This window comes from Oncorhynchus masou, chromosome 23 (genome assembly GCF_036934945.1).
Source record: "Oncorhynchus masou masou isolate Uvic2021 chromosome 23, UVic_Omas_1.1, whole genome shotgun sequence".
Classification (NCBI taxonomy): domain Eukaryota; kingdom Metazoa; phylum Chordata; class Actinopteri; order Salmoniformes; family Salmonidae; genus Oncorhynchus; species Oncorhynchus masou.
The window spans coordinates 32,457,593-32,475,139 of NC_088234.1; the positions used below are offsets into that span (position 1 = coordinate 32,457,593).

A 17,547-nucleotide genomic window follows, 5' to 3' on the forward strand; every position below is an offset into this window, starting at 1 on the left:
GATCGTATCGCTCTGTTGTTGAATGGACCAAAAGAGAAACAAATCTTTCCTACTGATGAGTCAACAGGGTCAAGAGAAGGTAGGCTCTGATGGTCAGGTCTTGACATGTTCCTGAATAACATAGCAACACCTGAGGGAATGGCATCTAAAACAATTGCAAAATCTTTAGGTGTTACAGGGACCTTGTAAAGTGATAAGAATTATTTATAACTGAGTAAAAGACCCTCCCACAGTTTTCTTACATGCACACAATGCCAAACCGCGCGTGTCACACATTGTGCAGTGCTCACGGCGTAATTACGAGCCGGTGGAAGCGTTGCTGAGAGCCCATTGGCTTGGGAGAGTCCTCGAAGGAATATTTCGTTTCGCTGCAAGCGGGAGTTCCTTTTTTCTAGAACCTGGTTGAGTGTCGCACAATAACTACGTCAACACTGAAGGTCTTAGCAGGTAAGCGAAACATTTGAAGGATAATAAACTGTGGTCACATGTCAGTTCAGATTGTCTTCAAGATGTGTATATATAATAGTTATATTAAATATGAAATAAAATTTCAGTGCATGAAATTCATTATTTGTGATTAAAAAGTATAGTATTTGCTTAGAAGTGTTTATCTACTAACTAGATTTTCGGTACTTCCTGGACACGTCGCCGTAGCAGCCAGACATCTGTTTACCTGAAGAGTAAATTCGTATTGAATTAGAAATGGAGACATTATACGGTGTACCTTTCGCAGTGTTGGAATGTCCTAATATAAAACTCAAAAAGCCATCATGGCTGCACATGCCGTCGGCTATGACAGTCTACGCGATCGTTATTGTATCGTACTTTCTCATCACTGGAGGTAAGTTGTCGAACACTGCAGCGTCGTTAGCTGTCAAGCTAGTTTAACTAGGTGGCTGGAACCGATGGTTTTGTAAAGCCCCGATACAGGATTTGTCTGTTAAAGTTACACCCGGCTTCTAAACAGCTAACGTTAGGTACATGTATTGCCTACTAAAATATGATTCAACGTCTTCACCCATCACACGTATTTTATGCAGTCAGACCTATTCAATCGGCTAATCAGTGTTGGGCCGAGTACGGAGGAGTTTGCTATTGTGTAGCTAGCTAACTAATTCGCTAGCTAGTACTAGCTAGGTGTGTAACTGTTCACCAAACCCACGGTTCAGTACATATTGTGGTTTTGGGGTAACGCTCGTTTACGGTATAGCGGAAAAAATGAATTCCATCAGTTACTGTAATACATTTGTTCATTTGGCAAAATAAGCTAAATTAAAAATAGTTTGACATAATTCACAATGATCTTGGCATTTTTTGTTATAGGTTGTTATAGGTTGTGTCAATTCAATCTGGAGTGCCAGAGTGCGCTCTGGGTGTAAATTCAGACCGTCAGATCTTCCGTTCCTAAATTCAGAGTTCAGAGCGCACACTGAACCCTCTGGCCTAGGAGTAGGGTTGATTCGAGTGTTCTGACAACGGCAGTCAAGCACCCAAGCTAAGACTTGCAAACTATTTACAGGCGCAAATTAGATAATCTCTGACCAGTTTACTCGCCCTAGCAGAATTTTGGTGAATTAGGGTGTTCATGTTATCCAGAGCGTTGGTGACTGTAACTATGCTGCTGGCAACAATTCAATTACATTTTTTTTGACGACTTTTACTGACATTCACCATTTTGAACGGGTGTTGAGCGTAAGTAAACTATTAGTTATTCTGTGCTCTGCTACACTCAGACGAGTGCTCTGAAATCGGAGTAGATAGCTAGAGTGAATTTACGAACGCACCCATAGAGTACCACCGCATGAGTCATAATACCCATAAAACCTAGCGGTCAAACAGGGAAATGGTTCCAAGTGTTTTTTCACCATTAATTTTTTCCCGTAGGAGATTTTAGAAACACTTAAAATTAGATATTTATTTGTCGGCTTACCCTGCCATGATGTGTTACTGACTTTTTTCTAAGCTTTCATTTTAGTTATTTGTTTGATCTGCTGGTGCTTGCCGTAACAAGTCCTATGTTCACTATGTTCTTGAACGTTTCATTGAACAGAAACGGTGCTGAACTGAAAGTCCAGTTGAAAAAAGGGGAGGGGTTGGAAAGCTGTCAGCTTGGCACTGCCTTTTAAATCTTTGCTTCAAGCCACACCTCGCCACACTCACCAAAAAGGAGCAAACATACCAGTCTGTTCAAGAACGTTTTGGGGAAATATGTCGTTCAGAACAAACTGTTCCGCAACATAGCAAACATTCCGCATGCACACTGACTTTGGTCGCCAGCTGTACCGTGTAGAGGTCGACCGACTATGATTTTTCAACGCCGATACAGATTATTGGAGGACCAAAAAAAGCAGATACCGATTAATCGGGCAATTTTTATTTTTTACATTTGATTTATTTGTAATAATGACAATTACAACAATACTGAATGAACACTTATTTTAACTTAATATAATCAATAAAATCAATTTAGCCTCAAATAAATAATGAAACACGTTCAATTTGGTTTAAATAATGCAAAAACAAAGTGTTGGAGAAGAAAGTAAAAGTGCAATATGTGCCATGAAAGAAAGCTAACGTCTAAGTTCCTTGCTCAGAACAGGAGAACATATGAAAGCTGGTGGTTCCTTTTAACATGAGTCTTCAATATTCCCAGGTAAGAAGTTTTAGGTTGTAGTTATTATAGAAATTATAGCACTATTTCTCTCTCTACAATTTGTATTTCATATACATTTGACTATTTGGATGTTCTTAAAGGCACATTAGTATTGCCAGTGTAACAGTATAGCTTCCATCCCTCTCCTCGCCGCTACCTGGGCTCGAACCAGGAACACATCGACAACAGCCACCCTCGAAGCATCGTTACCCATCGCTTCACAAAAGCCGCAGAGCAAGGCGAACAATTACTCCAAGTCTCAGAGCAAGTGACGTTTGAAACTCTATTAGCGCGCACCCTGCTAACTAGCTAACCATTTCACATCGGTTACACGAGCCTAATCTCGGGAGTTGATAGGCTTGAAGTCATAAACAGCTCAATGCTTGAAGCATTGCGAAGAGCTCCTGGCAAAACGCACAAAGTGCTGTTTGAATGAATGCTTACGAGCCTGCTGGTGCCTACCATCGCTCAGTCAGACTGCTCTATCAAATCATAGACTTAATTATAACACACAGAAATACGAGCCTTAGGTCATTAATATGGTCGAATCCAGAAACTATCATCTCGAAAACAAAACATTTATTCTTTCAGTGAAATACGGAACGGGGGAGCCTTAATACATAAAAAAAATACCATTGTCATGGGTCTGCACAAACACGCAAATGGTACTGAACTCATGGCAGGACCATGTTTTGACATTGTATTGACTATTGAGGGTTTTTTGCTATGTGACTTGTGTGAAAATCATCTTTTGGCATTTTATATCTATTCCGTTTTCGGGGGGGGGGGGGGGGTGTAGGAACATTGACGTTATTGTTAGCAGCTTGGTAAACACTATTTTCAGAGTAGCTTTCACAATACTAATAATATGTGGCTAATAAAGATTTAGATTTATTTATTAGCCGGTTGAGTAGGCTAACATGTAGCAAACTACGAAGCCAGCTCAGCTGGTATGGGCTAGCTTTGCACCCTCCTTTACCCTTACACATGTCATTTACCATCCCAATTCATATTATTATGCCAGTGCGTAACTGTTGATTTTCCTTCTTGCTACTAGCTAGTTAGCTAACTGATTTCCTCGTGTCTCTCCCATCTGTAGGCATCATCTACGATGTCATTGTGGAACCACCTAGTGTGGGTTCAATGACCGATGAACATGGGCACCAGCGGCCTGTTGCCTTTTTGGCATACAGGTAAGTACGCAACACCTTTCCTTGCCCATTCATGTACACTAGACTAATGCTAGTGTTAATGCGCCTTGCTTGCGTTATAAGTTTTGGAAACATTTCGAAATTTCATCAGTGCAATTTCTTTATTTTTATACGAAAGATACTCTTACTGTACCCAGTTTTGGCACAGTTGCAAGTGTCTGTGTTTTGAATAACACATGCTTCCAGCCAACGTACAATACTTCCTACCCAGTTGCACTCTAATGGAAATTGCTCTGTGCAACTGTGCTGAAACGATGTACAGAAAGTGTTTCGGTTATATTTGAAAAATTATTTCTTGCTTATATGAAAGTTCAGTTCCAAATGTTTCCAAAACCGCATTGCAAGCAAGGATTATTCAAGTTTCTAAATGTTAAAACAGCGTTGGGACTGTAGTACACATTTGGCCAGCTGTGGTCCATACGTTCAACTGAGAACCCTTCAACTGTAATCCCCTTTGGGATCTTAAGAGCTAACACTTTCCAAGTGTATGCTGTTTCTGCATAGTCAATCCCTGGGGCTATTATTTACCCTTCATTATCTGCATTGTATTGCACAAATTTGAGAGGGGTAGTCACATAACCACCTTATTTTTTTCTCTTTCCTATGAAGAGTGAATGGCCAGTACATCATGGAAGGGTTGGCCTCCAGTTTCCTCTTCACCATGGGAGGCTTGGGCTTCATAATCCTGGATCGCTCGAATGCCCCAAACATCCCTAAACTCAACCGCTTCCTTCTGTTGTTCATCGGTTTTGTCAGTGTCCTGCTCAGCTTCTTCATGGCCAGAGTGTTCATGAGAATGAAACTGCCGTAAGTCTACTCTCTTGTGAAAATTTCCAATCGTGCCCCCAACCTAAAACACATGAAACTGTGGGGTGGGGAGAAGTTTGCTACTTTTAGGATGGACAGCGCAACAAAACCCTTCCCCACCCTACTGCTCCCATTTAAAACCATCAAGTTGCTGTGTTTTTACACATTTGTTTGTCTTGTTTAAAGAGGACCTAATCATCAACACAAGTAACACTCTTGATAGTAACAGATACATCATATTTTATTGGTCACATACACATGGTTAGCAGATATTATTGCGAGCGTAGCGAAATGCTTGTGCTTCTAGTTCCGACAGTACAGTAATGTCTAACAATTCCACAACAAATGCCTAATACACACATCTTAAGTAAAGAAATCGAATAAGAATATATAAATATATGGATGAGTAATGTCAGAGCGGCATAGGCTAAGATGCAATAGATAGTATAGAATACAGTATAAATATATGAGATGAGTAATGCAAGATATGTAAACATTAAAGTGACTAGTGATCCATTTATTAAAGTGGCTAATGATTTCAAGTCTGTATGTAGGCAGCAGCCTCTCTGTGCTAGTGATGGCTATTTAACAGTCTGATGGCCTTGAGATGGAAGCTGTTTTTTCAGTCTCTCGGTCCCAGCTTTGATTCACCTGTACTGACCTTGCCTTCTGGGTGGTAGCGGGGTGAACAGGCAGTGGCTCGGGTGGATGTTGTCCTTGTTGATCTTTTTGGCCATTTTGTGCTGTAGGGGTCCTGGAGGGCAGGTAGTTTGCCCCCGGTGATGCGTTGTGCAGCTAGCACCACCCTCTGAGGAGCCCTGTGGTTGTGGGCGGTGCAGTTACTGTACCAGGCGGTGATGCAGCCCAACAGGATGCTCTCAATGGTGCATCTGTAAAAGCTTGTGAGGGTTTTAGGTGACACTGCAAATTTCTTCAGCCTCCTGAGGTTAGTGAACCGAGACTGATCTCGGAGTGACCCCCGACCGAGAAAAATAAAGTCATAATAAAATAATTCCATTCCCCCCCAGCTGTGTCTATTGACTGTTTATGTCCCTGACAACTTTCTATTGAAATGGTTACTTGCATAGTGGAGTCTTTTGTTGAGACATGCAGCTAGCTAGCTAAACAATGAACCATAATCCCAACCCATAACGTTACTACCCTGCATGAATCTGCAGGTAGCTAACCAACCAGGTTCAATGTTAGCTAGCTAACATTAGGCTATAACTAGCAATGCAAATAGCTCTGAGGTACGAATAATATTACTACACAGATCATACACATAACGTTAGCTAGCTAACAGTACAATTTAACTTCAAATTTAAAGTGACTTTCTGAGAAAATTAGAAATGTGTAATATCTGAAAATGTAGCTAGCTAGACTATCTTACCCATATACATGCATGGACGCTTCTCCCTCTGTCACAGATGCCATGAGTTAGGGTTAGTGGTTATAGCATTGGGCCAGTAACTGAATTGAATCCCTGAGCTGACAAGGTAAAAATGTCGTTCTGCCCCTGACCAAGGTAGTTAACCCACTGTTCCTAGGCCGTCATTGTAAATAAGAATTTGTTCTGAATTGACTTGCCTAGTTAAATAAAGGTTAAATAAAAAATGGGTTAGGGTTAGTTTGAAGATGTGTAAAACACATGTCTCCGGATTACAACAGCCTTGTGTTCTCTTTTTGACTCAAATTCGCTATCAAACGCCAGAATTTTCTCCATCTCCTTAGTTAATTTCAAAACTCGGTCCTCCGGAAAGTGGAGACCAACACTATATATTTTTTAAAAGCTGCGTTAGAAAGAATTACCGACACATACTGACCAGCTCATGTTATAGACATGAGTGTGCCACATGGCAGACCAATCCGAACTCGTCTCTCGACATGTCCAGCCCACTCATTATCTCAGCCAATCATGGATAGGGGGAAGGTTGCTCTCTTTCTGTGGCTAAACTAACTAGGCTCGTAATTTAACAATTGTATTAGTATTTAGATGGCATACACGTTTGTTAAAGGCACATGAAAATGTTTACATGTTCCAGAAGGCATTTGTCAAAAAAATGCTTTTTGATCAAATAAAATAAAATTGCATTCAAAATGCTCTCCTGTGAAGTAGTGATGCGTGGCATACACCTAGTTTCCTGATGAGTCACATACGGTCCTACAGTTGACAGTGCATGTCAGAGCAAAAACCAGGAATTGTCCTTAGAGCGCCGAGACAGGATGGTGTGGAGGCACAGATCTGGGGAAGGGTAGCAAAATATTTATGCAGTATTGAAGGTCCCCAAGAACACAGTGTCCTCCATTCTTAAATGGAAGAAGTTTGGAACCACCTCTTCCTAGAGCTGGTCGCCTGGCCAAACTGAGCAACCGGGAGAAGGGCCTTAGTCAGGGAGGTGACCAAGAACCCGATGGTCACTCTGACAGATCTCCAGAGTACCTTTGTGGAGATGGGAGAACCTTCCAGAAGTACAACCATTTCTGCAGCATCAGGCCTTAATGGTAGAATGGGCTGACTGAAGCCACTCCTCCTTAAAAGGCACAAGACGGCCCGCTTGGAGTTTTCCAAAAGTCACCTGAAGACTCTGACCATGGGAAACTAGATTCTCTGGTCTGATTAAACCAAGATTGAACTATTTGGTCTGAATAACAAGCATCATGTCTGGAGGAAACCTGCCACCATCTCTACGGTGAAGAATGGTGGTGGAAGCTTCATGCTGTGGGGATGTTTGTCAGCAGCAGGGATTGGGAGATTAGTCTGGATCGAGAGAGAAATCAACGGAGCAAAGAGATCCTTGATGAAATCCTGCTCCAGAGCGCTGAGGACTGGCGCGAAGGTTCACTTTCCAACAGGACAACGACCCTAAGCACACAGCCAAGACCACGCAGAAGTGGCTTCGGGACATGTTTCAATGTCCTTGAGTGGCCCAGCTAGAGCCCGGACTTGAACCCCATCAAACATCTCTGGAGAGACCTGAAAATAGCTGGTTAGTAACACTCCCCATCCAACCTGACAGAGCTTGAGAGGATCTGCTGAGAAGAATGGGAGAAACTCTCCAAATAAAGGTGTGCCAAGCTTGTAGCGTCATGCACTGTATGCTCAAGTGTGCTGCCCCCTCATTGCTGGCTCAGTAACCCATATCTTAAATTTAACATTGTCAGGAAATATACCTAAAGTATGGAAAACCGCTAACATGCTGCTACTCCATGAGGGCGGGGATAGTAGTGATCTTGATAATTATTGTCCCATCTCTAGGCTTCTGTGTCTAGCTAAAATTCTTGAATCTATGGTAAATAAGAAACTTTGCTGGGTTCTGACACCTGCTCATTGTTTCTCTTAGTGACAGACCTCAGGCCATCGTGATTGATAGGGTTAAGTCCGATTTTCTTGAAGTACATAAGTGTTCTGCGGGAGTCTGTTTTGGGACCTGTTTTTGTCACTATTTATATAAATGCTATTGGTCAATCTGTTAAAGAATTGACATTTCATCAATATGCGGATGATATGATAGTCCCAGCATATGATATGTATGCAATTGCTCTGACTGCTGACCTGGATTTTACCAGGCTACAGTCTGTGCATCTGTACAGGAAGCCATTACTGATTTTTAAAACGTGTGCTTAATACGGGCAAAACTAAATAAATTCTGTTTTCAAGTTCTCGTAAGATTGCCTTGGCTGGATTACATCTTCACTCATCGGATTGTCCTTATGCAGCAAATGCATCAGATGCATATCAACCCGAAAGGTGCAGCAAACATAAGCACCAATGCTTGATAACTAGTGCATCAATATAAGATTATATTTGGTGTTTGACAGATGGAAACGATATATGTATATAGCAGAGATGTATACCTTTGTGCGATTGTCGTCTGTCTCCAGTTTCTTTTTCTGGTCACTGCCAATGGCAACAGTGGGATGCATGGTGCTGAGGATGCAAACACTTTCTTTTGCATCTGTACACCATAAGTGTTGCTTTACCACTTTCCGTCACTGTGGAGTACAGCTCTGCTGGTAAGTTTTGCGCAGAGGGGCAGCTCCCGCCTTTGTTGGTTCACTATTCCAAGCAGACTAATCTTCTTTGCAATCAACTTGTCTGCCATGGCCACATTTCTGCCTTTGCCAATGTAAGGCTCCACGAGTCTCAACAGCCTCAAACAGTCGCTCACCCACTGGCCTGGTTTCGATTTTGAAAGCCATTGAGCAAGTTCTTGGTTTTGACATCGGCGGCCAACTAAAAATCAATTCAAAATCTGTCTTGTTTGTTGACCATGTATTAGGTAAAATGGCACCAAGCTTTTGTTGGGAACAGTTACTCATCAGTTATGATGTCTCCTGGCTTGTAACAAGCAGTGCAATTCTTCACAACACTTTTCTAGGTGTCTGAGACGGTGGCAAACTTGTCTGTCTGCACGCCTATTGGTCTCATCTCCTTGTTATCAACGCAGGTGTCGCATGATCTCTGAAGCGGTTGCGTGGCATGGTCTCTGGAAAAAGTCCACCCCATACCTATCAGACTAATGACTCCACATCCATGCTCTTTCCGCCTTATGCTACGTGGACATACAAGAGTGCAATAAATGCATTCAGTTCATTCATACACATGTTCCTCGTTTTGTTTCCTTTTCTGTGCATATGAGTGATGTTGCAGCACAGAGACTGTTCTATCTGCATGTCACAAACAAAGAAAACTGAGTACTCTGGCAATTTGTCTCTGCATGAGGTGAATATTTTTTTGTGAATATTCTGGTGAGGCCACCTTCCTGTTGGGGTCTCTTTTCTACCCAAACCGTGCCATCCCTCCCAGACTCCTGTCTCACGTGGCACTTGGGATCACCGTCTGTTGGCTCTGTTCTGTTTCTGCGGCGAGGCTCAGGCATCGGAGTCCGAGGCTCGAAGTAAACATCAGAATCAGATGACTCTTCATCAGCAACTTTGATATCAAGCACAATATCAGATTATCCATCCGACTCCAACTCATTTAAATTCTGCAGCATTTGCAACGCTGTCAGTGCGTCCCTTAGTTTGGTTCGCCTTGCCATTGTGAATGTTGTACTCAGTGTCTGGGGAGATTATATACAATTTCCAGCATTTCATAATAAAATAATTAGACCACCCACAATTCATTACGCTATTGTTCTAAATTCAATCATCTTCACCCGTATCATTCAGATCAATCAAATTATTTCACCCTCATCATTCAGTTAATTAAAGTCACGTGCACCATTATCAGTTTCTATCGCCCATTCATCCATTGACGACAGAATAACATTTTAATTTGATTGTTACTCGTTTTTAATTAGTAGCCAGAGCACAAATAGCACAAATAGCATGTGATCGTTTCCCTTACAATATATTTAATTAGTAAAACAGTTATAGTAAATAACAGTCCAGGAATGGCTTCTTTTTACAAATTTAAAATGTGAGTATGGTATCAACCCGCAAGGCACGCAGTCAAATTATTAACATGAGTGCTAACACTGATAAATGGGCATAACGAACTCATTACACTATTGTCTTTAAATTAAATCAACCTCTTCACCCAGTTTGGCCTAATTTTGAAATTCAATTGGGAAGTGAGGTGCAGCATCGCCCATTTCATCCATTTGCCATTCAGTGGGCTGGCATCAATTGCTTCACTGGATAGAGTCAAGGATATATTTTGCATTATTCTGAAGGCATACTGCAACATGTACCATGTTTTAATTTCCTTACAATAAATGTGATTAGTAATACAGTTATAGTAAATAAAACAGTCCCATAGCTTATTTTTACAAAGTAAAATATAAAAGAATGGTCAACCCCCAAAGCGTGTGGTCAAATTATTTGCTGCTGACAAATAGGCATAACACTAACTCATTACACTTGTCTTTTCAAAATCAACTCTACCTCTTCACCATCAATCAGTTAGGCTTAAATTAAATTGTGAATTAAGGTGCACAATTTATCATCCATACAGTGAGAACCCATTATTCTCATAGTAATTTTTTAATTTTTTTGTACCTTTCTAACCATGTTTAAATCTGTTCGCTCTGTCATTATGGGGGTATTGTGTGTAGAATGAGTAAAAACATTTATTTAATCCATTTTAGAATAAGGCTGTAACGCAATAAAATGTAGAAAAAGGGAAGGGGTCTGAATACTTTAACATTTCCACCAATCAATTGGTCATTGGTCGAGAGAACAGACTTTCGGTTGACCAATTTCTTGTCGGACAGCCCTAGTCTGTCTTTTGTTTTATTTTATTTATTTATACTTGTTTTTGTATTGTGCAGGGCAATTCTTTTTAAATATGACTTCCCTGTTTGAATAAAAGTAAATACAATATATATACATTTAAAAAAAAAATCTTTATCAGAAATGGTAGTAGACGGTGGAAAAAGTACCCAATTGTCATACTTGAGTAAAAGTAAAGATGCCTTAATAGAAAATTACATAAGTAAAAGTGAGTCACCCAGTAAAATACTATTTGAGGACAAGTCAGGTTTTAAATTCACTTAAATATCAAAAGTGAATGTAATTGATAAAATATTCTTATGTATCAAAGTAAAAGTGTAAATCATTGCTAATTCCTTATTAAGCAAACCAGACGGCACAATTTTATTGTTTTTAAAATGTATTTGCGGCTTGCCTGAGGCACTTTCCAACACTCGCATCATTTACAAACAAAGCGTTTTTGTTTAGTGAGTCTGTCAGATCAGAGACGCTAGGGATGACCAGGGACGTTCTCTTGATAAGTGTGTGAATTGGACCCTTTTCCTGTCCTGCTAAGCATTCAAAAAACTCTTTGCTCTCTGGGAAAATGTATGGAGTAAAAAGTACACTATTTCCATGAGGAATGTAGTCAAGAAAAAGCACAAGTATTTTTACTTAAGTACTTTACACCACTAGTAGTAGACCCCCCCCCCCCCTCCCCCCCCAAAAAAAATAAAATAAAAAATAATAATGCGGCCTTGCTCATGCCCAACTATTTTAAATACTGTAGGCTACTAAAATCATTCCAAAAGGCAACAATTATGCACTTTAGCCAGGCTTTGGGACCATGCGGATCAATCTCAACTATCCTATCGAGTTGCTTGTATTGTGACAATTAGGTCGGCTTTAGAGTGCATCTTTTTAGAGCATTGGTTGAGGTGGAAGATGGCTAGGTAACTTTTGTTTGTCTTCACTTGAAATTAAACTCAAGTGTTTAATCCCGGTGGTAAACTCGTTCGTAGAAGCGAATTTCTGTATGACGTATTTGTAGAATGTTAGGTCCCCTATCGACTGACATGACTCTTCCAGTCATAACAGTTGCCGACCCCTGGTTTAACCCCACCAAAACCCCAAATATTAGCTTGTTTTACACTATTGTTTGTTCAATTTTAAACACTGTATAGCTTCAAAACATATTTAAAACTATCATGTTGATATCATGGATGGTTAGTCCTTGCATTCATAGCTCTGTCTGAATGGAAGTGTGGTTACATTTTTACAACCCCATCCCTAAACTGTTTACCCCGAAAAGGTGGCGAGGTGACCTATGTTGTGGTTTGAACTACAGATTGCCGCCATAATCGCATCATTCTTCAACTGGTCATTCAGTACAGCACCGTTTCCATTCAGTACAACAGAACAGTGTTAAACATTTAATTGAACACACCCTTGTCTTTGTGAAAGTTTTGTAAAGTCTTGCAGGACAACCCTCTTTTGAAATTTGTTGTCATCACATTTTTTTTGGTCGCATACACATATTTAGCAGATGTTATTGCGGGCATAGCGAAATGCTTGTTCTTAGCTCCAACAGTGCAGTAATATCTTACTGTCATTAAATAAGAATTTGTTCTTAAGACTTGCCTAGTTTAAATAAAGGTTAAATAAAAAAAGTATTAAAATATACAGTATATAAATGTGTGATGGGATGTATGGACAGTATGTGGATAGAATATCTGTAGGATAGAAGTGTAAATATACAGTGGAGGAAAAAAGTATTTAGTCAGCCACCAATTGTGCAAGTTCTCCCACTTAAAAAGATGAGGCCTGTAATTTTCATCATAGGTACACTTCAACAGACAAAATGAGAATTTTTTTCTTTTTTCCAGGAAATCATTGTCCTGTTGAAAAACAAATGATAGTCCCACTAAGCGCAAACCAGGTGGGATGGCTTATCGCTTACCGCCCCAATAGGTCCACAGATGATGCAATCGCCATCACACTGCAAACTGCCCTAACCCATCTGGACAAGAGTAATACCTATGTAAGAATGCTGTTCATTGACTACAGCTCAGCATTCAAAACCATAGTACCCTCCAAACTCATCATTAAGCTTGAGACCCTGGGTCTCGACCCTGTCCTGTGCATTTGGATCCTGGACTTTCTGACGGGCCGCCTCCAGGTGGAAGTTAAGAAACAACATCTCTACCCCGCTGATCCTCAAGAATGGGGCCCCACAAGGGTGCATTCTCAGCCTTCTCCTGTACTCCCTGTTCACCCATGACTGCATGGCCATGCACGCCTCAAACTCAATCATCAAGTTTGCGGACGACACTACAGTGGTAGGCTTGATTACCAACAATGACGAGACAGCCTACAGGGGAGGAGGTGAGGGCCCTCGGAGTGTGGTGTCAGGAAAGTAATCTCTCACTCAACGTCAACGAAACAAAGGAGATGATCATGGACTTCAGGAAACAGCAGAGGGAGCACCCTCTGTGATTTGTTTTAAATTCAAGGCACACTTATCAAATCAAATTTGACCATACGCATGGTTAGCAGATGTTAATGCGAGTGTAGTGCAATGCTTGTGCTTCTAGTTTCGACAGTGCAGTAATATCTAACAAGTAATCTAACAAATTCACAACGACTACCTTATACACACAATGTATGGGGATGGAATAAGAATATGCACATATAAATATATGGATGTGCGATGGTGGTGCGGCATAGGCAAGATGCAAAAGATGGTATGAAATACAGTATATACAGTGGGGCAAAAACGTATTTAGTCAGCCACCAATTGTGCAAGTTCTCCCACTTAAAAAGATGAGAGAGGCCTGTAATTTTCATCATAGGTACACTTCAACTATGACAGACAAAATGAGGGAAAACAATCCAGAAAATCACATTGTAGGATTTTTAATTAATTTATTTGCAAATTATGGTGGAAAATAGGTATTTGGTCACCTACAAACAAGCAAGATTTCTGGCTCTCACAGACCTGTAACTTCTTCTTTAAGAGGCTCCTCTGTCCTCCACTCGTTACCTGTATTAATGGCACCTGTTTGAACTTGTTATCAGTATAAAAGACACCTGTCCACAACCTCAAACAGTCACACTCCAAACTCCACTATGGCCAAGACCAAAGAGCTGTCAAAGGACAACAAACAAAATTGTAGACCTGCACCAGGCTGGGAAGGCTGGGAAGACTGAATCTGCAACAGGTAAGCAGCTTGGTTTGAAGAAATCAACTGTGGGAGCAATAATTAGGAAATGGAAGACATACAAGACCACTGATAATCTCCCTCGATCTGGGGCTCCACGCGAGATCTCACCCTGTGGGGTCAAAATGATCACAAGAACGGTGAGCAAAAATCCCAGAACCACACGAGAGGACCTAGTGAATGACCTGCAGAGAGCTGGGACCAAAGTAACAAAGCCTACCATCAGTAACACACTCAAATCCTGCAGTGCCAGACGTGTCCCCCTGCTTAAGCCAGTACATGACCAGGCCCGTCTGAAGTTTGTTAGAGAGCATTTGGATGATCCAGAAGAATATTGGGAGAATGTCATATGGTCAGATGAAACCAAAATATAACTTTTTGGTAAAACTCAACTCGTCGTGTTTGGAGGACAAAGAATGCTGAGTTGCATCCAAAGAACACCATACCTACTGTGAAGCTATGGGATGGAAACATCATGCTTTGGGGCTGTTTTTCTGCAAAGGGACCAGGACGACTGATCCGTGTAAAGGAAAGAATGAATGGGGCCATGTATCATGAGATTTTGAGTGAAAACCTCCTTCCATCAGCAAGGGCATTGAAGATGAAACGTGGCTGAGTCTTTCAGCATGACAATGATCCCAAACACACCGCCCGGGCAATGAAGGAGTGGCTTCGTAAGAAGCATTTCAAGGTCCTGGAGTGGCCTAGCCTGTCTCCAGATCTCAACCCCATAGAAAATATTTGGAGGGATTTGAAAGTCTGTGTTGTCCAGCAACAGCCCCAAAACATCACTGCTCTCGAGGAGATCTGCATGGAGGAATGGGCCAAAATACCAGCGTCAGTGTGTGAAAACCTTGTGAAGACCTCTGTCATTGCCAACAAAGTGTATATAACAGTATTGAGAAACTTTTGTTATTGACCAAATACTTATTTTCCACCATAATTTGCAAATAAATTCATAAATCCTACAATGTGATTTTTCTAGATTTTTTTTCTCATTTTGTCTGTTAGTTGAAGTGTACCTATGATAAATTACAGGCCTTTCATCTTTTTAAGTGGGAGAACTTGCACAATTGGTGGCTGACTAAATACTTTTTTGCCCCACTATATACAATAGTTGAATAGGATGGCATTGACTAAAATACAGAATTTACATATTAAATTAGAAAAACGGTATGTAAACAATATTAAAAATGACCAGTGTTCCATTATTAAAGTGGCCACTGATTCTATGTCTGTGCATATTTCAGCAGTCTAAGGTGCAGGGTGGTAGCCTGCTCATGACAGAGACTAAGTTCAGGGCGGGGTACTGGGTGGAGGCTGGCTATTGAACAGTCTGATGTCCTTGAGATAGAAGCTGTTTTTCAGTCTCTCGATCCCATCGTTGATGCACCTGTACTGACCTTGCCTTCTGGATGATAGCTGGGTGAACAGGCCATGGCTCGGGTGGTTGTCTTTTGGTCTTCCTGTGACAGCTGGTGCTGTAGGTGTCCTGGAGGGCAGGTAGTGTGCCCCCGGTGATGTGTTGGGCAGACTGCACCACCCTCTGTAGAGCCCATGCGGTTGCTCGTGGTGCAGTTGCCGTACCAGGCGGTTATTCAGCCCGACAGGATGCTCTCAATGGTGCATCTGTAAAAGAGTTTGCGTCTTAGGGGCCAAGCCAAATTTATTCAGCCTCCTGAGGTTGAAGACACGCTGTTGCACCACCTTCACCACTTTGTCTGTGTGGCTGGACCATTTTTCAGATTGTCAGTCATGTGTACGAAGCTTTTCACCTTCTCCACTGCGGCCCTGTAGATGTGGTGAAACTTCCACGTCCGGTTGTGAACAACACATACGCTAATTCAAACAAAAAACTCTTTATTTTTCATTGGACATCAATGCACGTGTGATAGAGCAGCAGAGGATGCACTATGATTTTTTGTTGTTGTACCTTGATGCTTCTCTCCACTGTCTTAAACAAAACAAAGACAGCAAATGCGCCTGGGTGCAGCCAGTGGTGCTGTTTCCCCTAATGCAGATCTCAGCTTTAAAGCGATAGTGCAAGATTTTTTTTAAGCACATTTTCTACTTAGTCAGACTCATGGATACCATTTCTTTGTCTCTGCGTGCAGCTTGAACTAGTGTTTAGCGCAATGATTGGAAGTGTTCAGGATCAGCTAGCATGCTAATTGATCCCAAAGACGTCCAGTCGTTACGCAATACATTGTAATATAATTTGGGCTGAACTAAAACTATCAAATACATAAGTATGCAGAATATAGGCCTATATCATAAACTTGACGATTTAGGTTGCATTTTGAGTGAAACATCCCCTGTCAAGGCACTCAGTGGTGTTATCCTCAAAATTAGAGCTGTCATTTACATGTGAGTTGCATTAGCAGAATGTGATGCTCATATTTAAGGTCTATGATATCAGTCAGCTATTTACCTGAACTGCAGACAAATGTGTCAAGTGTTGTGTTCAGGGTCTACCTTTCTATTTTCACTGTACCTATGTTGGAAGCCTACTCTAATCTCTCTACCTTTTCTTTATTTCTCCCCAGTGGGTACCTCATGGGTTGAAGATGGACACAACACATTATGAAGACAGAATGGTGAAGGACTGCCAAAGATTTAAGCTTCAGTTGATTTAAGATAGCCTAAAATGTTATGATAATACAGATTTAAATTGCAAATAAAGAATTGACAGTAACATCTGTCCCTGGCAATAAGCCTTTGACCATGTTTGAGTGATGTATTAAATGTCACAATGTGCATCTCAATAGTCGAGGCTTCCTACCCTCGTCTCCTTTCCTTCCAATAAATGATGCGATGGAATTCCTTTACAGGCTGTATTGCTAACCTGTCTTCAGTTCAGTAATGCAGATGGCGAGAATGTGGAGACAAAGCCACTATAAGACCATTGAGATGCACCCATTGGAAGGAGGGACACTTTCCTGATTAAATCTGAATGAGCAGTAAATTTGTGGGTGGTTGGGGTTATTGATAAGTAATGTTTTGTAGACCATTCTATCTTCCTAAATGCCTTCCAACATGTCACTGTTGTGTGTATTAGGAACTTAAATAAATGTTATTTCCAGAAAGCTTGTCATTCTAATCACTTTTTTAATAATATACTAGTAATATCCTTACTGAAATGGATTCTTCTGTACTTTTGTAATCTTTTTAACCAGTAGTTCTGAAGGTAGTGCTCACAAGCCAAAAGTGGACCACTACGTCATTGCTCTACTGTGTGCGCATCTTGCTAGCTGTCAGTCATATGACGAGGGGCTGAAGCTACTTGGTGAACTCAAATTTCTACTGGGCTGGCCCTCGTAGGGAAAATGGTGCAGCACAGCTTCCAGAAAAACTTTTAAACTAGGAATCCAGACTACAATAAGTGGTTTCCTAAAGAAAATCAAATCCAAACCTGGCCAAAAGAGCACTCTTACTTAGCTAAATGGAGAAATCTGGAATT

General features: G+C 41.1%; 1 protein-coding gene across 1 annotated transcript; it reads left to right on the forward strand.

The window, feature by feature from the left end:
* Positions 1–620: 620 nt before the first annotated feature.
* ostc (oligosaccharyltransferase complex subunit) lies at positions 621–17,173 on the forward strand. The gene is made up of 4 exons (XM_064931935.1): positions 621–841; positions 3,753–3,846; positions 4,474–4,671; positions 16,634–17,173. Exons 1-4 carry the CDS (start codon positions 703–705, stop codon positions 16,650–16,652), a joined length of 450 nt encoding a protein of 149 aa, XP_064788007.1. The 5' UTR covers positions 621–702; the 3' UTR covers positions 16,653–17,173.
* Positions 17,174–17,547: the final 374 nt, after the last annotated feature.

Excerpts from the sequence above, each read along its gene's own strand:
- ostc (XM_064931935.1), top strand. The coding sequence starts at position 703 with ATGGAGACATTATACGGTGTACCTTTCGCAGTGTTGGAATGTCCTAAT. Across the intron at positions 842-3,752 it reads GTACTTTCTCATCACTGGAG|GCATCATCTACGATGTCATT; the intron begins GTAAGTTGTCGA and ends TCCCATCTGTAG. Across the intron at positions 3,847-4,473 it reads GTTGCCTTTTTGGCATACAG|AGTGAATGGCCAGTACATCA; the intron begins GTAAGTACGCAA and ends TTTCCTATGAAG.